This window comes from Drosophila mauritiana, chromosome 3R (assembly GCF_004382145.1).
Source record: "Drosophila mauritiana strain mau12 chromosome 3R, ASM438214v1, whole genome shotgun sequence".
NCBI lineage: Eukaryota > Metazoa > Arthropoda > Insecta > Diptera > Drosophilidae > Drosophila > Drosophila mauritiana.
Window position 1 is genome coordinate 16,728,804 of NC_046670.1, and position 23,981 is coordinate 16,752,784.

General features: G+C 41.9%; 3 protein-coding genes across 6 annotated transcripts; 2 read left to right on the plus strand and 1 right to left on the minus strand.

The window, feature by feature from the left end:
- The first annotated feature begins 193 nt into the window (after positions 1-193).
- LOC117143507 (gamma-soluble NSF attachment protein) lies at positions 194-1,334 on the plus strand. Of its 2 annotated transcripts, XM_033308229.1 has the most exons (2): positions 221-308; positions 383-1,334. In XM_033308229.1, the coding sequence occupies exons 1-2, from the start codon at positions 291-293 to the stop codon at positions 1,070-1,072; spliced, it is 708 nt and encodes a 235-aa protein (XP_033164120.1). In that variant the 5' UTR covers positions 221-290; the 3' UTR covers positions 1,073-1,334. The 2 variants fall into 2 exon arrangements, with proteins under 2 accessions (XP_033164119.1, XP_033164120.1); XM_033308228.1 differs by having other exon boundaries at positions 194-1,334.
- Positions 1,335-2,158: 824 nt separating this feature from the next.
- LOC117144726 (putative carbonic anhydrase 3) lies at positions 2,159-8,879 on the minus strand. Its single transcript, XM_033310069.1, has 4 exons — positions 8,610-8,879; positions 3,902-3,973; positions 3,143-3,301; positions 2,159-3,073 (listed from the first exon to the last, which is right to left on the minus strand). The coding sequence occupies exons 1-4, from the start codon at positions 8,635-8,637 to the stop codon at positions 2,418-2,420; spliced, it is 915 nt and encodes a 304-aa protein (XP_033165960.1). The 5' UTR covers positions 8,638-8,879; the 3' UTR covers positions 2,159-2,417.
- A 2,531-nt stretch (positions 8,880-11,410) lies between these two features.
- On the plus strand, positions 11,411-19,410 carry LOC117143099 (synaptic functional regulator FMR1). 3 transcript variants are annotated; one of them, XM_033307578.1, is made up of 12 exons: positions 11,415-11,586; positions 12,327-12,419; positions 12,484-12,700; positions 13,857-13,906; positions 15,228-15,551; positions 15,615-15,780; positions 15,838-15,905; positions 15,967-16,276; positions 16,326-16,457; positions 16,528-17,035; positions 17,612-17,686; positions 17,754-19,410. In XM_033307578.1, the coding sequence occupies exons 3-12, from the start codon at positions 12,650-12,652 to the stop codon at positions 18,125-18,127; spliced, it is 2,058 nt and encodes a 685-aa protein (XP_033163469.1). In that variant the 5' UTR covers positions 11,415-11,586; positions 12,327-12,419; positions 12,484-12,649; the 3' UTR covers positions 18,128-19,410. The 3 variants fall into 3 exon arrangements, with proteins under 3 accessions (XP_033163471.1, XP_033163469.1, XP_033163470.1); XM_033307579.1 differs by having other exon boundaries at positions 11,417-11,586; positions 15,967-16,267; XM_033307580.1 differs by lacking the exons at positions 17,612-17,686; positions 17,754-19,410 and adding an exon at positions 17,106-17,220 and having other exon boundaries at positions 11,411-11,586.
- The last annotated feature ends 4,571 nt before the right edge of the window (positions 19,411-23,981 follow it).

The window sequence follows — 23,981 nt, forward strand, 5'->3', positions numbered from 1 at the left end:
TCGAAACCCACACAATATGCATTTATTTATTTAAATACATATATATATTTTATGCAACTTAAGTAAAGCACTTAATATTACCATAATGCCAGTGTCATACCCGCATAGAAAAGGAGCGGCCAGTTGGGTTTTAACTGCACTTGCGCATTCGGGCACACTAATTTGAATGTAAGTCACTTGAATTGATTTTTTCAACACGCAAAGGTTGTGGCTTAGCATTATGAGCACTCTTGATGCCAAAAAGATAGAAGAGGCGGAGGCCTTGATAGGACAGACGGATAGTGCCGCGAATGAGTATGCCAAAGCTGGTATGTATTTCAAGGCAGCAACCGCATATCGAGTTGCCAAAAGTTTCGATAAGAGCAAGGATTGTTTTTTGAAGGCCATCGACTGTTACGAAAACAACAAGTCATGGTTCCATGCAGCCAAATCCTACGAGCAGATTATCCTGCTTGCCAAAGAAACGGACAAACTGTCCGAAGTGGAGGACTATGCCAATAGGGCTTGCTGTCTCTACCAGCAACATGGTTCGCCGGAAGCAGCAGCGGCTGCTATGGACAAAGCCGCCAAGATGACGGAATCGAAGCATCCTGACTTGGCTTTGGGATTCTACAAACGCGCCCTGGCAGTCGTCTTGATTGGGGACTCCACTCATCAGGCATCGGAATTCGCATCGAAGGTTTCCAGGATATTGGTCAGACTCAAAAAATACGAAGAAGCCACGAAAGCCCTTAAAAAGGAAATAAGCCTAAATCTGCAGACAAAGTCTTACGGACAAGTTGGCCGTTTAGTCGTTGCTTTAATACTGGTACAATTAACACTAGAGGATTACGTGGATGCCAAGAAGACCTTCAAGAAATGGGGAAACCGTTGTGATCCCCAGGAGGTGAACACATTACAAAACCTACTCAAAGCTTTCGACGACGAGGATCCCGAGCTGGCCACCAAGATGCTGGCATCTCCATTCATAAGACACATGGACGTGGAGTACGCCCTTCTATCAAAAGATGTGCCTTTACCCCAAGGAAATCGTCAAATGACCAAAAATGGCATCGACAATGCTGCAAACTAAAGAGCTTTACAAAATGTGGTTTATAAATGTTGTAGTAGTTTTATTCTTGTTCCTTAGGTGAAAAAGTTTCATAAATGTAGGTACACTGTTAAAAATATACAAGAATATTAAAAGTGTTAACTCAGAAAACGCATCAGGGGAATTTTTCGTGCCTTGAATAGGCTTTCCACAACTTTTATACGAAACATATTTTTTACACTTAAATTTATTGTTACTCTATCTTTTACACTACTTTTTACCCATTTTATACATATTTTTTACATATCCCTAAAGTTATACTAATCATTTTTGAACATCGAGTTCTATTTGAAATTATAATCGCTTAATAATATACAACGTTTTCAAAATTAAAATTGACAAATAAATTCACAAAAAAATCTTTAAAGCATGTTTTTTAATTTCTTTTCAAATAATTGGAGACTCCCACTTTAGAAGTTCGTGGTCAATTTAATCAGAAAGCCCAGCTTAACAGTAAGCCCTAATTGTATTTTGAGTTATCAATCGGCTTATTGGACTTTAGATTATTTTGGACTCTCCGCCGCACTTGTATCTGCAGCAGATAAGATACAGTTCAGGCCATGTGTATAATTAGCCGTCCCATCAATAAACTTACCCACTAGACACTCGCTCCAATCGCAGTGTCATTTCGCCACGAAACAATCATGATGAAGTGTGGCCGGCAATAAGCGAAATCAAATTGCATGGCCCGCTGTTAGTGTAGTTGATTTATTTAGAGTCCATCCAATATCAATTAGCGTTATCAGGCAGCGCAATTGGTCAGTCGACGCTTTGCAGTTATCAGTGATTTCTGAATACAATGCGGTGATAAATACTCTATTCCCGTTTATGAGGGCCACTACACTCGGCATGAGTTCAAGGAATCACACTGACCACGAGCTATAAAACTGCCTATTCCAACCTGGGGTCTTGTGACAAAATATGCACAAGAATGGTTCATCGCCTATTTTTGGCACTTTGGCCATAAAGCAATATTGGCCAGTGGTAAGTGTGAACTTTAAACGAAAATAAGCGGTCACTTTCAAGTTGCGCATACGCCCCGTTTAACCATAAATCAGCATGAGACGATTGCTTGTAAAATGTTTCATTTATTATCTGTGATCTTTGCACTTAATGAACTTTACACAAACTGACTAGCTGAATTCTTGTCCTGTTCTGCATTACAATTAATGAGTATAAATTGTCTGGTCTGACGTTGCTCTCCTGTGTCTCCGTTTTGTTTTTGTTGTTAATTGTTAAAATAGTTGGTAAACAAATTCGTTGTATTAAACGATTCTTTGGTACGAGTATGTCATTGGCTGCTCCCTTCGAGTTGTCCATCTCAAGTCTACAGCAGGAACTTCTGGCCCGCCAGGATGAGGGTCATCAGGCCCAAGGATACGGATGCAGTGAGTCCTGCTGCTCCCGATCTCTGCTCAGGCTGCTCGACCAGGACCACAGCTCGATTGTTTTCGCTCTGCAGCTCCCTGTAGTTGTTGTGCAGCTGCTTGCCCTGATCGTACTCGATCTCCTTGAACTCATTGACCTGGTCCAGGGTCACGGGGAAGGTCTCGGTCAGCACAATCCATGTGACGGCCTCGGCGCAGGTGGGCGTGGTCAGGGAGCCGGCGTAGGTGAAGTAGCTCTCCACACTGGGCACCAGGTCATCCACTGCCAGGGAATCCGCCACCAGGACGGGCTTGTTCATGCTATCGTAGCTCTTCACGGCTCCCAAGCTCTTAATGATGCTGCCTATGGCCTCGTTGGGCGTGTTGGACACATGGTACAGCACTCCAATGACCACAATGCCATCTTTAAAGTTGGCCGCCATTGTCATGTTTGGGTAAATGGTATTCCGGTGCACGATGTGCACTTCCAGCGGATACCGGATGTCGTTGATGGTGTGCTCCGACCACCAGTGCATGTGGATCTGCTCCACCACGAAGTCTTGCAGCAGGGCACCACCACTCAGGGTCAGTTCGTGATCGAAGCCAGATAGTTGAACTGTAATTGGAAAAGAATTTCGCGGTTGAGGGGTATATTTTTCGATTTCTGGATTATTTTACAACTCACTTGAATGTCCATTGTTGACCATTCGCAGATTCTTCTGATGCTCGTCATAGTTCTCGAACTTCAGGGCATCAAATTCTCCCTTCAGTGCGCCTTTGACGTGCAAATTTATGGGGCTTTGCTTCTTTCCACTATCGCAAAGACCGCCCCATTTTGGAAATGCTGTCAAAAATATAAAAAACATCCATCAATGTCAGAAATCCAGAATTATTTTGCACAAGCAACTTTATTCGCAATATTCCGCGAAAAATGTGAACTTTATTGTCTAATTGATGTTCATTATTTAAATTTTGGCGCACTCCAAAATTGTATCTACAATTTAATGACCATCAATCAAACTTTAGACAATTGGGCACTTAAAACTCTAATATAATTCATTAAAGCATCTTGTTTCACATATTGATTTCCACTATTGCAAATTTCTGCACAAGCAAAGCATTTATTTGAACTTAAATGCTCATAAATCAAAATTTCAGCAATTGAATGCTCTTTTGTCAATTAAAAACTGTAGGCAGAATTTAAGTTTTCACAGAAACGGCCAAGTATATGGCGGAATTTATCATTATTCATGTTCAATTTGCATACACAACAATTTGGAACAATTTAGGCTAGCTCGAGCCGAAAGCGTGCACACAGATGGATGATATGTCCGAGTAGATTTTGGATCGCTCTGGTATGCAAAACACTTGACCAACGAGTGACCCATTCGCCGTGGCGTTGATTAACTAATTTTAGCAAATAAACTCGATTGCCTTTACTTACGCTCATCCTGGTTGTTGTCCAAGTCCGGATAGCCCCATTCGTTGGCCCAGCTAAACGAAGCCGAGCAGCAGACTGAAAAAAATGCGAAAGAACGGGTGACATAGATTAGTATCAAGTATACGCCGTGTGCTACCGCCAAGCGAGCGCAATTTAAATAAACTTCAACTTGACCGACTGAATGACCACCGAATGCCTCAGGGGCAAAAAGAAAACAAAAGCACTTCAAAAACTGCACTGATGGCCCATAAAAGACATGATGTGAGGGTCAATCTACACATGTTTGGCAGCAGTCTCAACTGAAAACACGGCACCTTGCACTTGACTGGGCTAAAAATACCCACGATATTTATGATTTCAACTACATATAAACGTATAAAATACCCAGCGTTTCTGCAGCCGCACATAAATGTTTCATTAACCCGCCAACAAATGGTCATATATTGCCGCTTTCTCCGCCTGAAAGCATTTTGACATCTGCACATCAAAATATCAACTATATTTAATGCGTGCGATTTGTTTTTTTCTTAAACTTTTACGATCCATTTTGGCTTTAAAAACCACTGACCCATCAGCATAACTCGCGTCTGTGATCAAAATAGCGTGTTTATTAAGCCATATTCAACATTAATGGGTTAATAAAATGTTTGCAAACAAGTGTGATAATTTATGCTTCGTCTTTAATCTTTCGAGTATTTATGCTTTTTGCCTGGCATTTTTGCAAGTTTCCGTGCAAAAAGACAAATGTCGAACGCAGCTGCGAAAGTAGAGTACTAAATATAGAGGTACCCACCCGAGTACGAATACTATATGATGTTGTATATAATCGTTTTAATATACTTTTTGCCGGGGCAACGTGCTCATCAGCTGATGTTTCCCTAGTATAATCCTCGCTCGCCCTGTGACGCAATTATTCGGAGGGAAAGATCGCTGATTTATGGCCTTTCTTGATTAAAAATAATATTTCATTATTTAATGAACTTTTAATAATGCTCCGCGCAAGCAGGGTATTCCATTTGAAGATGTACTGAATTCGAATTGAATTAGCGGCGTTGGAAAAGTCATAAAGATATTCCCTTTAATTAAGAAGCGATCACAAGACCTAATGACTTTAATGTGCGGATATTGTGATTGGATAACGAAATTTCCGTCAGATGCCAAATCTGAAGGAACCATTTGATCTCGATCCCCTGCAACTAAATGCGTTTTTCAGCGAACATGCCACAAATGTCGAGCAGCCATTTAAAGTGCAATTAAATTTGCACATGCAAAGCACGAACAATTAAATTTGAGTGTCTAATGCTTTGATAGCTGATAATGGGAAATGTTCTCTAATTTGAGGCCCTCGGGGTGTAAAAGTTAACAAAACTGTAATTGTTAGCGGGAAAAGCAAATAGGCGGTATGGATAATCATGTGAAAAATCGCGCAAAATAAACAGCTGCAATTGAAAAGTGGAAAATGCACTCAGCCCGCGAATTCGACAAATATTTTAATGGAAATGCTCTGGCATTGAATACACTTGTCTCATCTGCTATTTATTAAATCATTTTTAGCCTTGTCAACAGCATAAGAATTGGAACAACTTTGCTGGCTCAGCAGCAGCAGCGATAAAATGTCGTTCTCCATTCTTCAGTTTTATGCCAAATCACTGCGGTATCGAGATTCCCAGTGAATAAATAGAGCACTCAGTGATTTTCCAGCACAAATTGTAATTACATTTTACTGAGTGCCATATAGTAAAAGATATCTCCACCGATAAACGATTTCGGGAGTGCACACCATTTAATGCCTCGTTTTGTCTTAAGATTGGGGGTGATAAGCTATGATGTCCAATAAATACACCGCAGGTCATGTGAATGCAACCATTAAATTGATTGACGCTATCATTTGTCTAAATAAATGTGCAATAAATCAAATTTCGAGATAGAGGCAAGTTCAAATGGGTGAAAGAGCAATAAAATACAAGAATGCAATTAATTGTTTTATGATTAAACAAACTTCCGTTTCAATGGGCACACCACACAGCGCTTTAATTACTTCAAAAATATAGATAGCATTTAGAATTACAAACAAGTGTCATAAGTTTGATAATAATTATATATGCGAAAAGCGTGTCTAATTGGAACACCACCCCCAGAATTAATCTAATCTGCGGCATAGGAACATAATTTTCTCAGCTGTCATAATCAGACAATAATCTAGACTTTGGTTTTTCTGAATTGCCTTGACATTGTGACGTTTGTCTGGCGTGGATGCCATAAACTTTAGGATTTCTTTAGGGTATGTGCCGGTTGCATTGGCTAATCGATGGGGGTAGTAGGCTTCTTAAAACTTTCCATCATAAGCCAATCGACTTAATGGACTTTGGATTCGCAATGCCAGCGGAAGACCGCGGATGTTGATAAACTGCTGGAAAACAAGTGGATGAGATAGTCGAGTGCATGGGCGTGGAGTGCCAGATAGCAGAAGGTCTTTCTGTAAAACAGAAGTCAACCCGCTGCAGACGACTTTCCCTGCACAAATAGGAAGTATTGGCTATCAGGAAAGTGCGCTGCGGAGTGCAAATTCACTTTCGCTCGACAACAAAGGGATTCCACAGCAAATACCAAAAACAAACACAAATACAAATGCAGCAGCAACGCTCTAGTGCATTTAAGGGTTTGGCGTTGAATATGAATGGAGGCTTTATAAGGAGGGTGTGTACTATCCAGCAATTGCTATGTGACAATGACAATGACCAATCAACTGGTTAAATATTTGTTTGCTAAATAAAAAATCTGTTGTAACTACAGTTTGTAAATAAGTACATTGACTTGGCAATTTCTCCATATTAGTATATTAAATATTTCGGCATTTAAATATGAAAAACGTCATAGGAATCCTAATATTTCCAGCTATTTAAAAAAATATAACGAGAGCTCACAAAAAAAAAGATGAAACATACACTTCCGGAAATTTCTACTAAATAACTAATTTGCACCGAATTAAATTTGACTCACAATAAAAATGCTGCTTTATTATCGGTGCGAGTTCATTCAAAACTTAGAAACAAGTGTTTTCCAAATGTTGATGTGTCATTAAACAAACGAAAGAAGAACTTTCTTTCGAATGAGTTGTGTTTCGTACGTAATATATATTGAAAAATAATCTCAAATGCTTTATTAACGACAGAATAATCTGATGTTGATAACTGATTTCAAGCATTAAAAAAATATACAACAAGTATATATATAGACACTTGTATTATCTGGAACAAAAATAAGTGTATCATTCTGCTGATTGTGTTCCATGCAACCTCTTGACAAATAGAAACTTTGGCAAATAAGTAGAGTTTAATGGATTTTCTATACAACGTGTATATACTTCTAATCACCTGCCATTTTTAAACGCATTATACCTCCGTCGAAAATCGCAGCTAATCGCTTTTTAGCTACCTGACAAGTAAGCAATGGCGATAAGAAATGGCGCCTTATACTAAAACGTTTATGGTGTGATTAAGCCTAATCGAATTTCGTAGGGATCCCGACACCCAGCCAAGTTAATTGCCAATTAATCGTTTAATATGCATTTTCGCTCCATTGGCTACTTGAAATGTGCCTTATCACACGGCATCTTATCGGTTATCGGAGATCTCTCGAGTACCATCTTACCACCATGAGAATTACTTGTGATTATCTCGATTGGATGGTCAGCAGTTTGAGTTTTCCGAACTCACAAGTCCGCTACCCAGCGTGACCAAATATTTAGCTTCTGCTGACCTTATCACATTCATTACTGTCTGCCCGCAATGATGAGTCGCCTGTAGCTGTATCTGTATCTGTATCGGCATTAGGAATTAAGTGGGTATTTTCCAAATGCCCGCACAAAGTCAAAGAAGACATGGCAATGGTTATAGGTTGTCTTTTGTTCAGATATATCAGTTTGGGCGCGTGATCCATGTCCAAAGTTCTATGAAGTGCTGATGTGAAGGCGTTCGCTCAGATTGAAGATATGGCCCCAAAATGTGTGTTACGGTTTCTTAATTAGATATCGCCAAAATACCCCCGTTTTATGATGTTACATAATGTAGATAACTCCAATTTTATGGATTCTTACTAAGGGTGAATCATAGCGGATTCACAAAGTTAAGCAAAGAGCATTTCACTGATTTTTAATGAGCGAGAGAATCTTCGACAGGATGGGGCCAATTGACAAGTTTGACCGCTCGTGCCTCGTATTCAAATTTAAGACCCGATCTACATTTATCTGGAAGCCAACTCAAGTGCACTTCCGATGCCAATCACCAGTTCCCCTTGGGAACCCCAATACCTATGTGGCCATTGTAAATCATAGGCACAAACGGCCGCCTTGCAAATTGCGATCCCAGCGCATTATCACTAGTACATTGTCTATATCATCTTATCCAGCAAAACGATCCGAATAATTGCGAATTGTAAGTTGTAAATAGTAAACAGCAAATAGCAATAGCAGCGAATAGAATGCGGATAAATGTGGGATCAGCGATCGAGACGTGCCTTTTCGGCGCTATCGGCATACGGATATGTGGATAAGTACTACATATACGGCGATAAGTACAAGAATCCAATTAATTGTCAGTTTTTTTTTGTTTTTTTGGGGCAGGTGATTCACTTGCGAGTAGTTAAATCACTTCGATTGGCTTTCAATGAGTCACAGTGTGGGTAAACAGCATAAAATTTGATAATAATTTACCTATAAAGGAGAGGGCGATGAAATGCATTTTTCACGGTTTACTTTCGTCAAAATTCTTTACTAAAATCACTACTACGCTTGGTTATATCACTTGGAGTGAGCACTCGCAACTTTTTTGCTCCACAAGTATTAAATATGTATGTATTTTTCAGAGGCTGCCAGGCAGGACACAGAACCTTTGCGGTCTCGAATCGAACTCCATCGGTTCTGGAGCGGCACGCGTCTTTTATAATGGTACCGTACCTCTAGAACGGCGGTCGGGCACAGAATGAAAAGCGGTTCGAGCATCGGCAATGTGCACACGCACACACCCGCAAAGCGCACACCCACACGGACACACGAACACAAGCAGCACTGCACTCACACAATTGTGTACTGAATTATATCAACGTTGTACGGAGGTTTTATGTGCTCTTCTACACATTTTGTTTTTTTTTTTCGTGGGTTTCGAGTTTTCCCGCACCGTAAAGCGAAAATTATCAACCGAATGATGTGCGGATTAAGCAATAAAACCGGCTAACGAGACGAAGGTGAAAATTGCAATTGGCGAGCTGTGCAGTCGACGTCGCGGCTTAGAAGCTGATTAATTGATAAGCGGGCAGAGAAATGCTAAACGAACGGTAATTACCAGCTGGGCGAGAGCGCGGGAGCACACCGCTCTCTCCCACACTCGCGAAAATGTACACCTAGAGAAAAAAGGTCGTTCGAAGAAATGTTGGGAAAATTATAAAATTAAATATAAATTAAATGTTTTTTCATATTTAACACTAGGCAGTTATTAGTTATGATTTGTTTATTCTACTATTCAAAGGTATTAACATTTACACTGTTATTGCACTTGAACTTGGAAATAATTAGCAAGGGAATGATACTAGCTGGTTTTTAGAAGGATGATCTAATCTTTTTTAACCATTAAACAAAAGAAAAAATAAATGTAACTATCTTATTAATGGTATTGTTACTCGAAATTTGCTCGAGAAATTTGAGAGTGACTAACGTCATTCAATATCATTTCTATTAATATTCACACTTATGCGTGAATTCTTTACAATTATTTGCGAGTGCAGTGAACACCCTTTATAAGGAATGTATGATCTTATTTATTATTAAAAGATATACTTGCGAATATTCCTCGCAGTGTATTTTACGTCGAGAGGAAGTGACGTACCTGTCACGATCGAGATTGTCACATTTTGGCAAATAAATTTCACTTGATCCCGCCACGCGGTTAAAATTAGAATTTAAATTAATTTAGTGCCCGAAGTGACCAATTGTTGCACTGCAATTGCACCCGAAACGGATCGTTTCAAATCCGATCGAGAAACGAGCATAATGCTAATTGAGCGGGACAAATTCTGGTGTGCGAGCGATGGCTAGATGCGAGAGGGGGAGGGGCTGTCGTCGCTGTTCTTTTTGCTCTTTTGTTGGCCATGTCGACGTCATTAAAGTGCAGTTAATGTGCCAAAAGGTAGAACAAAAGTCAATGTCAAACGGCAGCTGCTCTCATTTTCCTCGGCAGTGGAAAAGCGTTTGAAAAGGGGTGGTAAACTGGTGGGCAAGGGCGCGGGAAAATCAAATCAGAAACTGCATTTCCGCAACAAATCGCCGCTTGACAGTAATTACCGTCAACACGAGCGGTAATTTATGACTATCGAAATGCGAATCTTGATACCCTGTAGGGAAAATGTTTATGGGATTTTAACGGTATCTGCCAGCTTTTAGGCTGAGAAATGCGAAAATGGCAAGTACAGGGTGTTACCTTTGCACAGAGACACAGATTTTCCAACTGTTCACAGGCATATAAAGGATTTAATGGTGCCCATTAACTGACTGGCCATGAATTTTTATAATTTGTTGGCCCATTTTCACCGCACAAATGCCTAAATGGCATGCGATTTAAATACAGGCGAGCTTTTAGACTTGCCCACTTATTAATTAGGAGTAAAGTTTACAAATATAATTCATAAATCTTATTAGGTAGTTCAAAACAAATATGTGGCTTCATCCTAAATTGAGTACTCTTTCAGATTTCCGCTGTCCGATCCGCTGAAAATTTATGGAAATTGTATTACAAATAGACCGCACTGCACCTTTATCGGCCACTCATAATCAAATGCGTTTCATGAATGGAAGGGCAAAATAAGAAGAAAAAAAAATAGTGAAAAGCAAATTCAACAAGCGTGTTGACAAAAAGCGCCAGCGACGTCACGCGATTTGGGGGCAATCAAAGGGGCAAATAAAACACCGCATGTGGCAAATTGCGCCCACTGTTGACCCCAGCAGTCGTTGCAATTACATACACAATTACATTAACATTAAGGCGTAGTGGCCAGCAGTTCTGCAAATTAAAATCGAATCGAATCAATTGAAGAGCACCAAACATGCGAGTCAATCTGCTGATGGGCTAGCAATTCAATTACGTTGTTAGTGAGCAGTCAGTCGAGGACGGTCATAAAAGTTCGTCAACTTAATTTAAATTTTCAATGATCTTATCAGCTTTTTCAAATTTCAAATTGTAACCGCTTAGCGCGCTTAAAATACAACCCTGTTCATTGTGAACCAACAATTTGTAGTCACCCTGGCAACGCCCGGTGAGCTGTCACTTAGCAGCCTTGCCACTTTACTGTCAGATCATTTCTCGCTCGCCTTCAAACAAACCTTGTGTTATAGAGCACAGATCATTTATCAAAAATTTAGAATCTTATTTTCATAAATTTATCGCTTGCGCCAAACACGCCCGTAACCTAGCCAAAACCTCAGAAGTGGCCAGTAACGCGCGCCGATTGTTAACGGGTGGCAACTCCAGCAGAACGTTGCCAAGCTGCGAAAGTGTGCAAAAGCAAAACGAAGAGAACGCAGCGCAGCCGAAAAAAATTGAAGCAGCACTGCACGCGATATATTTTGTATTTTCAAAGGTTAAAGCCGCATTCACAGGCATCCGCCGAGGGCAAACGAAGTGCAAAAGTGCCGGCCAGCAGTAAGTTTTCAAAAATTTGCAGTCTCTTGTGTATTACAGCCGCAAAAAGTGTTGAAAAAATTTTGCAAGAACCGAAAAAAACCAAAAAATTTTGCACATCGTCGGCGGCTGCGACGTCGACGCCAACAGCGACGCCGCCTCTCTGCCGGCAGCGGCAGCAAAAGGGAGCAGCTGAAAGAGGAAAACCGATAAAATACAAAAAGAAAAGTAGAGAACGAGAACGAGAAAAACGGCAAGCGGCTACGCAACGCTGATGGATTTTCTCTGAGAAAAGCGAAATCGAAAGCAAGTGTGGAAATTATGTGTAAATTCGATATGTAAATTCGGCATGTGCCGTTCGTAGTGTGCGTAAAAGTTCTTATTGGAAAAGCGTGTTCATCGGTGTGAACGAACGAACGAAGCATTTCGGCGGCGAGAGAGAAAGAGAGCGAGAGCGCACACGCTTGGTGGTGGTCATGTTTGTGTGAGTGCGGCGGCGGCGGCGGACTCACACACACAAAGGGAGAGACAAAGAAGAAGAGGAAGCACTGTGCTGCTGCGCTGCCGGCAAAGTCGACGTCGCTGCCGGCTTCGCCGCCAGCTGCATTTAGTGTTTAGCTAGGAATTATCTGGCCCCCAAAATAACTTCAAAATTTTCTTCAACTATTTTTTGATTAGTGCGTCAAAATTTAGTCTCGCTCTCCAGATACAAAAATTCAAAAACACAAAAAACAACCATTCCATATTATTATTGATTACAGGCAACATTTGAAGCAGCCGCCAAGCAAAAGACTGATTTGATTACAAGGAACTAGGAGCAGGAACGCGAGGTTTCTGCCACTGCACACTGAATTGTGAGCATACCCAGCCATAACTAGCTATATCTATAGCCCTAACACCTCCACATTTCCCCCCCAGGAGCCCCAGATAACGCGGCAAACTGCAGTCGACGGGGAAAAGTCGGGAGTTGAAGGCTGGGCAGCATCAGCATCAGCAGCAGGAGGGACAGGGACGGACGACGAAGAACCACCAGAACCAGAACCAAAACAAAGCGGATAAACCAGGAGGCACTACGTCCGTCAATATGGAAGATCTCCTCGTGGAAGTTCGGCTGGACAATGGCGCCTACTACAAGGTGAGTTGATTCAATTGGTGGAATAAGAAAAAGGGGATGAGGGGGTGACAAAAAAAAGGAGCAAGAAAACAGAGGCGGAAGGAGTTGGGGCAGCAGCTGCCTCAGTTTCTAATTTCGTGGATTTTAGCTTTATTTCTATTAATAAACAGCAACATTTTGAGTGGAGTCTCGACATCATCGCCACCACCACCACTACCACTACCACTACTACACTAATACCAGCACCATCGCCAATCTGCATACACCAACGCACTCACGCACACTGCGTTGTGGGGGTGCCGACGTCGACGTCGATGTCGATGTCGGCGCGGACCGCGCCGCCCACTGCGCTGCCCACTGACGTCGTCGTGCATTCGGTTTTTGTTGTTTTGGTGATTTCCCTTTCTTGTCGTTGCAATTTATAAAGATAAGATCCGATTAAACCATCTTATTTCGCGGTTAAGTGATTTTCGCGGATAGATTGCAGGTATACGAGGTGTTAGATCTCCAAATCCATTTCATAATGCTGGTTTTTAATATGTTGTTTAAACAAATTCAGCATAAATATTCCAATGATATTATGGACTTATAATAGCATCATATTGGAGACCAGATAACATTGTACTTAGGAATATTCTTATACTTTCAATTATTGTTTTTAGTAATTATTCCTAACATTAGCTAACCCATATTCTGCGAAGATTCTGGATAGTGTAAGGTAGTGAATACTTTGCATAGCGTTGCGTTTGATTTCAGTGCTCGGAATCAAAACAAGGCCAATGCACATAAACACTCGCACTCGATAGAGCGACTTCCCTGATGCTGATGATTCAGCAGTCGGCTGTTTGCATTTCAGATAAGGTTCCACGACTACTCGCTTATCGGAGATATACGGTTTCCCTCGCTGATGCCATTGCAATTCTCGATTTCACCATGGGATGGAATGGGGGGGACTATCGTTAAAATATATTTTATAAACCTATGCCTATACACATCCGGATGAGGTATATCAGAGGCAATGGCCACATTAATGACACACATTTTTCTCTCTCTACTTCTATGCCTTCCGATGCTGCTGGCCCTGTCAATGCTCTTGTATTTCATCCGTTTGCTGCCCGCCTGCCGCCAACAAAAAACTACAACTGCAAACTGAAAACTACGACGACAACAACAACAGGGCCAGGTGACATCTGTCGCCGATGATGGCATCTTTGTGGATGTGGACGGGTAAGTTTGTTCAAACAAATCTGCGAACAAATCTGGCAACAACAACCACTAGAGCGTATTCTCAAACTAATTTGCAACGATTAATACAATCAGAGCTGCTGCAGCAGCAGGAGCATTAGCAGCAGCAACAACCACCGACGCGACTTCTTGGCATCCGAATTAGAAATTAGAGATTCTGGGCACGCATCATTTGTGTCGTCCGCCATCCGCCAAACCACTTCCCGCCGAAATCCCCCACTGCGGACTCACTAATTTGGCGCAATTTGTTAAACGCCAGTGCCGCTGCAGCAGTTTCTGTTGCTATTAGTTGCTTAAAAAGAAAAAATGAGCAAAATCAAATAAAACTGCTGACTGACAGACTGACCAACGCCATCCGCAACTGTCCGCCCCACTGACTTGGGAAGTTCCCGATACCCCCCGATTCCCAGAGGCAATCTTCCCGAGCAGCGGGAGCAGGGGAGGATGGCTTCCATCTCTGCCAAAGCTGTCAAGTGCGAACGACAAATGCCACTAAGCAGCGGCGCTGACATGGCGGCCAGCGTCAAAGGCGCGACTATTTTTAACCGCGGAAAGAAACCATTTATAATTACTCATTTTGAATTCGGTTATGACGCTCTAGCCGAACGTCTTGTAACCAAAATGTACCTTATTTTCATACATTTTCATAATTTACCGCGTATCCGAAATGAGAACATTGATTTATTCACATAGCGTATCAGTTTGGTGTTCTTATTGTCTATTTTTAAAAGACCCAAAATTACTCTGAAATACTCAAACAACACCATAGTTTGATCTAAAAATTAATTTATATTTTTCTATGAGTTTTTATAGAAAAATCAAAAGGGAACACCACGGTCGTTAAGCGTTTTTTAATTGCTGCCGTTTTATGTCCGTGTTGTGTTTCTGTTTTGTGTGCCCGCTGCATTTCTAGTGACGTTTTTGGAACAAAACTTTTTTTTTTATTGTTTTTTGATTTTATTTTGTTGTCTTCCATCTCTTCTGACACACCGAGATCCACTTGAGCTGAGCAGCTGGATCTAAATTTAGTTGCGCCACTATCCTGTCGGACGGTGCGTCGTTTCCGATCTGCGTTTCTGGGCGGGATTAGGAATGGGTTTTGCCAATGGGAGCGGGAATGGACGTGGGTTCACTGTGGCAACCCCCACATTGGTTGTTGCTGTTGCTAGTTGGCTGGCACTCTGCCAGCGGAGCAGCTGCCGCAAGAGAATATGCAAACACCTGTCCGCAGACCTTTATGCAAAGAATAACAAGTGCAGCTTAATTAATTAATTGTGCCTCATCCGCACACGCATTGTTGCAGCGTGGCCGAGAGTATGAAATATCCATTTGTGAACGTTCGCCTGCCGCCCGAGGAAACCGTTGAGGTGGCCGCATCGATCTTCGAGGAGGGCATGGAGGTGGAGGTGTTCACGCGCACGAACGAGCGGGAAACCTGCGGCTGGTGGGTGGCCATAATTAAAATGCTCAAAGCGGACATCTGTGCGGTCGCGTACATCGGTTTCGAGACGCCCTACACCGAAATCTGTGAACTGGGTCGTCTGCGCGCCAAAAACTCGAATCCGCCAATTACAGCCAAGTCCTTCTACCAGTTCACGCTGCCCGTGCCCGAGGAGTTGCGCGAAGAGTGAGTGTGCTATTAATCAACCTCTATGATCCGCAGTAAAACCAATTAATTGCCTAATTATAGAGCCCAGAAGGATGGCATACACAAGGAGTTTCAGCGCACAATCGATGCCGGCGTGTGCAACTACAGTCGCGATCTGGACGCCCTGATTGTCATCTCCAAGTTCGAGCACACTCAGAAGCGAGCCAGTATGCTCAAGGATATGCATTTTCGTAGCCTCTCACAGAAGGTGTGTACACATACGTAAGGGAATGAGAACTTGTCTTAACTCTAATCTAACTTAAAGGTTATGCTTTTGAAAAGGACTGAAGAAGCTGCCCGTCAGCTCGAAACGACTAAACTGATGAGTCGTGGGTAAGTTTGACATTGCCAAAATAAAAAGCAAATCACATTAACTTTTATTTTTTTTCTTCAGAAACTACGTTGAGGAGTTCCGTGTGCGTGACGATCTCATGGGTTTGGCGATCGGCTCGCATGGCTCGAATATTCAAGCGGCACGCACTGTGGACGGCGTCACCAACATCGAGCTGGAGGAGAAGTCCTGCACATTCAAAATCAGCGGAGAGACCGAGGAGTCTGTGCAGCGTGCCCGCGCGATGCTCGAATACGCCGAGGAGTTCTTCCAGGTGCCCAGGGAGTTGGTGGGCAAGGTGATTGGCAAGAATGGGCGCATTATACAGGAGATTGTGGACAAGAGTGGCGTGTTTCGAATCAAGGTGAGTGCTGTGAGTATTGTGCTCTAAACGAGGGCCAGTTTTAATCTGTATCGGTCAGATCGCTGGCGACGATGAACAGGATCAGAACATACCACGTGAGCTGGCGCATGTACCCTTTGTGTTCATTGGCACCGTGGAGAGCATTGCAAATGCCAAAGTGCTGTTGGACTATCATCTGTCGCACCTGAAGGTGAGTTCGATCATTGTTTTTGTGTTAGTGTGGTTAAACTAATCCGTCCGATTTGTTTTTCTTAATATAGGAAGTAGAACAGTTGCGCCAGGAGAAGATGGAGATTGATCAGCAGCTTCGCGCCATCCAGGAATCCTCCATGGGCTCCACACAGAGCTTCCCAGTGACGCGGCGCTCTGAGCGCGGCTACAGCAGCGACATTGAGTCGGTGCGCTCTATGCGCGGCGGTGGTGGCGGCCAGCGTGGTCGTGTACGCGGACGTGGTGGTGGCGGTCCTGGAGGCGGCAATGGCCTGAACCAGCGCTACCACAACAATCGCCGCGACGAGGATGACTACAACTCGCGGGGCGATCATCAGCGTGACCAGCAGCGTGGCTACAACGATCGCGGCGGTGGTGACAACACTGGCAGCTATCGCGGAGGCGGTGGTGGCGCCGGTGGTCCCGGCAACAACAGGCGGGGTGGAATCAACCGCCGGCCGCCACGCAACGACCAGCAGAATGGCCGGGACTATCAGCACCACAACCACACCACCGAAGAGGTGCGGGAGACCCGTGAAATGAGCAGCGTGGAGAGAGGTGAGTTCCGCGAATCATGATGCCAATTAACCAATTAGTTCAATCAATTTATTTCGCGCGCTCACACAAGATACAAAGTGAATACTCGATCCGATTCCCTCTCCCCTCAATGGACATCATGTGGGGTCAAGAATACGAAAATCTGTACAGCAAGTTTATTAGTTATTAAAGAGTATAAAGTATTACATTAAGGACTGTTTCATAATATTCCTATATATTTAGTATTCTGAATAAAATAAATTAAATCATTTTGGTTTTTGTGTGAAGTATCATAATAAACTTTTCAAAAGTGAAAAATTACACTCATCTTTTATTATTATTTTATTGAATATTAACTTTCGCTTTCATTGCCAACAATATAATATATATAATAGAGACACTGACCTGGGCTTTTTATTTAAATAAAATAAATATCAAAAAATATATTTTTTCATTTAATTAAAGTGCGCAGAGGCAATGAATTTTTGCTTTACCTCACTTGTGCTGATGAAGTAATTCTCTTTCTATCGCCATCTGTAATCTTAGCCCGTATGCTAGTGTACTATGATAACTTATCCATTATCCTTTTCTCCACAGCGGACAGTAACTCATCGTACGAAGGTAGCTCGCGGAGGCGCAGAAAGCAGAAGAACAACAATGGACCCAGTAACAGTGAGTAGAATGCCGGAGGGGCTAACTTACTCCCCAACTTACCTGTAAACTCATCTTGTTTCTGCAGCAAACGGAGCGGTTGCCAACAACAACAACAAACCGCAGTCGGCGCAGCAGCCACAACAGCAACAGCCGCCGGCGCCTGGGAACAAGGCGGCACTGAATGCCGGAGATGCCAGCAAACAGAACAGCGGCAATGCGAACCCCGCTGGCGGTGCGAGCAAGCCGAAGGATGCCTCACGCAACGGCGACAAGCAGCAGGCAGGCACACAGCAGCAACAGCCATCGCAGGTACAACAGCAGCAGCAGCAGCAGGCGGCACAGCAGCCGAAACCGCGACGCAACAAGAATCGCAGCAGCAACCACACGGACCAGCCATCCGGACAGCAGCAGCTGGCGGAGAATGTCAAAAAGGAGGGCCTGGTCAATGGCACGTCCTAAGCCGAGTGGCCAAAGCGGTAGGAGGAGCAACAGCTCACAGATGGGTAAAACAACATGAACACGAATTGCACATCGTTCGTCGGAGTAACAATGTTGTATGCGCAGCGGGGCAGTTTAATAATCATGTTGATGTCCTTGAATGTAGCCGCCACATAACACAACAACCAACAACAACCACACAACACAACACAAAACAACTCAACAACAAACAAAACATCCGATCAGCATCAGACACCAGAACAACATCCATCAGCCAACAACAAGCTTCACTAACCAATTGTTTGAGAAACTATAAGAGTAACTAAAAAATAGGAATCGAAAAATTATATACATGAAATATGTAACAAATGTAAAAGCATATACTAACACACACACTCACACAAGGATACACTCGCACACACACAACCACACACACACACAGTTCGAATTATACACAAAAAGGAGGAAGTAATAAAAGAAAATTCATGCCTAGGCTTATAATTTGAATTGAAACTAAAAAAGCTTCAATAACAATCAAAATGAATTATATTTATGTATAAAAGAAACTCAAAGGCAATTATTAACAAGCAAAACGAACGAATCGAAAGGGAAACATTGAATATGTAAACTAAAACTTTAACTCTAATCCGGGCAACTAGCGTAGTTTTTCGAAAAGAAAATCTAAAGAAAACCTGACGAAATGGGCGCTTCTAAAGCGCCCCTTTGCGTCAACTTGAAAAGTTTCTAGTTATATGCATATTGTAATAAAACGAGAATAATATAATTGCATTTTTGTTTTGGTTAAATTAATTTTAATTGTGACTGTCAATTGTTTGTTTTTGTGTATAATTCGTGCATGCAACAACTTAATCGCCTAGCAGGTTTTTCTATATTACCATTATTTTTGTATTATTATACTTTAGTTTACCAATGTAAATGCCCAGGCGCGTTTAGAAGTAGCTTATAAATTTCGAAAGCCACGGCGAACAATTTAATTTGCAAGTGAAGAAGTGTCTGCAGAGGACTTGTTCGTCGTGAGCTTTTGCATCGTTTCATTGTTTCATTGTTTATTTTGTTCGTTACAACATGGAAGTCCTCTCTTATTTGTATAATTTTGTATTTATTTACTATTATTAACACATCCACACCACACACACGCCACACTCACACGTATACACCATTGAAAACTACACGAATATCAACTGTCACACACGAGCTCGCTCATACGAACCAGAAGCGAAACGCATTAAATTTGATTTTGTTTTATAAATATATAATTTACGTCGCCAAACCTACAAAGCGTATACTAACTTAGTCCTCTATTAAATACTCTTAAATTATTTAAAGCAAGTAAAACGTGCCGAGTCGAGAGCATTGAACACACAATCATCGAGTGACGCGAATCATTTGAATTTAAATCATAATAGAAGACCCAACTAAGGAATATAAATACGATGTAAAGCCACCATAAAAACCATCTAAGAACAAATAGCAAGAAGCAGAACAGAACAATTCTTTCCTCTTATTTGGAAGAACAGTGTCAATAATATGTAAGAAAGGCAAACCACACATTTTAACATACATTAAAGAAGGAGATAACGATAATGGTACCGATAAAGATAAATCTAAATAATGTTGTGTAATTCAAATTAAAACAAATAAAACAAAAATCCAACAAAATGAAAACGGCATAAAAGAAACGTAAACGTAATAATATAAATATAATGAGAAAAATGTGCGATTTAAATTTATTATTTATATAAAGATGAACTTATAAAGAATAGAAATATAGCAAGTAAATTTTATTAATTTAAAATTTATATATATATAAAACAAAACAAACCATCAAGCTAAAGACGTTTGAATTTATTTCACTCTTTCTCGTTTGCATGGCAATTATGTTTGTTGTTAATTTCTTGATTAATTAGTGTGGGTTAATTTTTAAATTTTTTCATTATTAGCTGGATATCCTTAATTGTAAGGAATATGGGCCTTCATTTATTTTGAATAATTTTGTTTGGATATTTAAATAGATTATAGATATGATGATGCTGCTGTAACAATCTGACACAGGTTCTATATTTTGTAAAATCTTTCCCAGATTCCAGACAATCCGATGTGGTTATGAGCAAGTTCCTCCGCCATGTCCTCTATAAGTTGCTTTAGCTTGTCGCGGCGGCAGTGAAGATAGTGGCTGTGAATTGTCAACGGCAATAATTGGCTACACAACCAGCTAACCACACTGCCAAAGCGCATAGCCAATTGAGAATACTTTGATTGGGTTAATTCACTAATTTCGATAATTCTCCTTGATTGAAAACGGTTACTTTTGAATATCTTGTGCAAAAGCCAAATTCGCTTTTGGCTCACCATCTTGCGGTTGTTTTGCGACCAACTTCAGTTTGGGGGAGCTTTTTTGGCGCATCGAGCGCCACCTTCTGGCCAATGTGGGGATGGGGGGATTTCCCCGGTATGCTGCTTTTTATGCTACGCTGCGTGTCGTCAAAAGCTCTTGTGGGCGGCAGTGGTGGGGGCGTGGCAAGAGTGGTCAAAATCATAGCGCTGTAAAATATGCAATGTTAGCTTTTTAGTTCTCAAAATAAACCATTTTTGTTATAGTTACTCTCTGATTTTATGGGTCTGCTTTATTCCCAAACCTTTTCAAATACCCAATATAAGTAATAGACGAGTGAGCGCAAGCCAAATTAAAAACCTTCGTGCCACAAGTGCAATCATTATAATTGCGCCAATTAGAGTTAGAGCGCTCAAGGTCATCGCAAGCTCCACGATGTCGTGGCTGTGGAACCTTGCTCCCGAAGGTCTCATCTCGGTGCTTTTCCACGGTTCATTGTTGGCTGCCCTTAAAAATTCCCTCTTGTCAAAATAAGTAGAATAAAACCACATCGTACATATACAGTTCAAAACTCTTCATAGAAGATATTCCATATTTTATTGTATTCTTTATTTAAAAAAACAGTGTCTTACAACAAGTGGTTAGCTTAAGAGTAAACTTATTTTATTGCTATTTAATTTAAAAATCAGTTTGAGAATCGGTATTTCACACTATCACAAAAATTGCATATTTCATTTATCGCATTTTCCTGCATTCGGGAAGATTGTACGTTCTGGAATGTCGTACCAGATAGTGCATTTACATGCTTCAGATAGTTTCAGTGCAAATGCACTCCTGACACGCAGCCCAAAACCTTCAAAGGATGCATTTTATCGTTAGGTCTCATTATATATATTTTCAACTGAAACAAAAACCAAAATCATATTCGGCACGACGCGGCGTAAGTTTTTCATTGTATTTCTGTGGGGCAGTCTATCGATCTCCTTGGATGGCTATTACTTGGGGATTGGATATGACAAAGAACGGAAAACGAAGGTGCAACGCCAAAGAAACAAAGAAGGCTCATGCAGAACAAAAGTGAGGTGGAAACTGGAGTGTGACCGGTACTGGGAAGCCGAGTACAATGAACCATGAGCTAGCTGGGAACCCGATCGCCAAACACCTGATAAGCAGCCGTCGCAGGTGCCAAGGTGCGCAGCTGATAGTGATAAGCCTTAGCCAGCGGCGGATCGGGGCGATAAGGTGTGGATGTGGGCTCCAAGAGGGTGTGTGTCACAAAGTGGGTCGATGCGGATCGATGATTGTCGATCGTCGATCGCCGATCGGTTATACAAGTCGTTTCTGTGTCACAAAATGTCAATCGAACTGAGTTTTTATGCTCCGGCCCAACGGGTAGCGTAATTTAAGCTGAAAAAGCTGGGCGGAAATGAAATGAAATGAAACGAAATGCCCTGGCACCCCACTTTCCTCCAAGGGGCAGATAAGATAAGAGGGGCGATTATAAACTGATTGCTCAAAAAATAATCCGTTGCCGAATTCTGAGAGCGCATGTGAACAGTTGCCAATGTTTTCTGGAGCAGAGATTCATTTGAATTCTGGCAAAATGGGCGCCGTTTGGCCAATGCAGCCTTCAATTTCGACTTGCTTGGCTGCTTTTTACTTGACTCTCGGAGGTGTGGCGCAAAAGCAGAAAAAATAAATCCAAAAACGAGGCCAAAACATTGAGCAGGCAAACAAAGGCAAGAAGTGAAGGAGCAAGACCAATGCTAACAATGATTGCAGAACCAAATATCCATAGCCATTATATCTGAATTTTCGCAATTAAAGAACCCACCGAACACGACTGCAAACACACGCTGCGTATACGCGATGTGTCATCCATATGCATACATATATAGATGAATTGAAATATCTGGCAGATAATAAACAGTTTCAGCTTGTAAAATTCATAATGTGTGTGTAACCATTTGGTTTTTAATCGCGTGCCAGCCAGCCAGTGCAATAATGTGTGTGCGAGTGTTCTAATTTCGAAAGAACAAGAGCTCTTGGGCAATTAAATAAATTATTGTTCATTTGTGTCGCTGTATGTGCGCAAGTGTGCATTGATAAATGAAAAGCTAGCTCATGAGCTTACAAAGCGTTAACTGAATAAAGAAACCAAATGTGCTTCCATGTGCCAGTCAAATCGCTCGGTTCCATGTGCGTTAAATGGGTTACATGGTCGACCTGGCAGTTGAATGAAAAATTTCTAAAATGCTCCAAAACACCTTCTCCCCTCCCCGTTCTCCTTCCTCAACGCCCCCTGGGCTCAACGCTCCTCTTTATGGCCCACTTAGTGGCTCAGTTATAATTTCATTAGGCAAATGCTGAGCATTTTTCATTAGCACTTCATGAACCATTGGCCCCTCCTCGGTCCCTAAGACCCTGCCCCCTTTCCAACATCGTGCTGGCCAACACGTTTACTTTTATCTGGGTCATAAAAGCTGCCAGTGCCAGAAAACAGAGTTTCGAAGAAGTTGTCGTCACCGGAAGTGACCCGAAGTGTTACCAAACTAACGCTACCAAAATAAATTACGGTTTGACTTGGCCGAGCAAGAATTGCAAGAGCTAAAGAATATCGTTAAATATGAAGGTGGAATCTCCAATTTCAATAAAACCTCTGCGTTAAAACAACCTACAAGTTTTGCTATGCAACAAAAACATAGTTTGGAAATAAAGTGACTGTTAAAGCCGCTATATCCATTGAAAGAGTATCAAACAGAGCGTTACCCTGCCTTTTGGTCGCATGATCAGCCGCGCAAAATGAAAAACACGCACGCTGACTCTGGCACTTATTATCTGCTAAATACACACTCGACTGACTCAGATACAGATACATCCATGAAATTTCGTAGGCCGTAGCACGCGCGCACCCGCAAAGCAGGCGAAACCTATCGCTTGGCGAACACTGCGTATACGTAATCACAGACGCGGAATGTTTGCCATTCGATTCATTATCTGCAGACGGAAAACAACAACAGCCAGACAAGTCCAAAACGTAAGACAGCCCTTGTCTGACTACAAATTTTTGTGAATGATTTCCGATTTCGGGCGTTTCTCGTCAGCAATTTTTGGGAAACCGATCGCCCGCCTGGCAACAGAACGATATGGAAATGTGCGATTAGCTGGAAGTAAGAAATTCCATCAAATTATCTCGCTTTCCGTCACAATTTACGTGGCTGCCCCAGCGGCATTTATATGTATAAATAACAGAGACCACAATTGACGCAGCAGCCAACTAATGACGAACGCTATTCAAGCATACGTTTTTTGCCTTTGGTTTTGTGGCGATTTTGTTCGTCTAAAATTAAAAAGAACAAAACACGAACTGAGTCATGCGTTAAAGGCGTGATACCTTCCAAAAGATCATAAGATCTGCGCTGCGTGCGTATGAAAGGAAAATTGGGGAAATGGGGGAAGGTCCCCCATCGAAACATTCATAAAGATACTTGGAAACGTGTGTGAAGGGGGAATGGAACGAAA

Coding starts and splice junctions, on each gene's coding strand:
- LOC117143507 (XM_033308228.1), top strand. CDS start 221: ATGAGCACTCTTGATGCCAAAAAGATAGAAGAGGCGGAGGCCTTGATA.
- LOC117144726 (XM_033310069.1), bottom strand. CDS start 8,637: ATGCATTTCATCGCCCTCTCCTTTATAG. Junction 3,302..3,901: donor GGACAACAACCAGGATGAGC/GTAAGTAAAGGC, acceptor TATTTTTGACAG/CATTTCCAAAATGGGGCGGT. Junction 3,074..3,142: donor GGTCAACAATGGACATTCAA/GTGAGTTGTAAA, acceptor TTCCAATTACAG/TTCAACTATCTGGCTTCGAT.
- LOC117143099 (XM_033307578.1), top strand. CDS start 12,650: ATGGAAGATCTCCTCGTGGAAGTTCGGCTGGACAATGGCGCCTACTAC. Junction 15,781..15,837: donor TTCGTAGCCTCTCACAGAAG/GTGTGTACACAT, acceptor TCTAACTTAAAG/GTTATGCTTTTGAAAAGGAC. Junction 15,906..15,966: donor ACTAAACTGATGAGTCGTGG/GTAAGTTTGACA, acceptor TTTTTTCTTCAG/AAACTACGTTGAGGAGTTCC.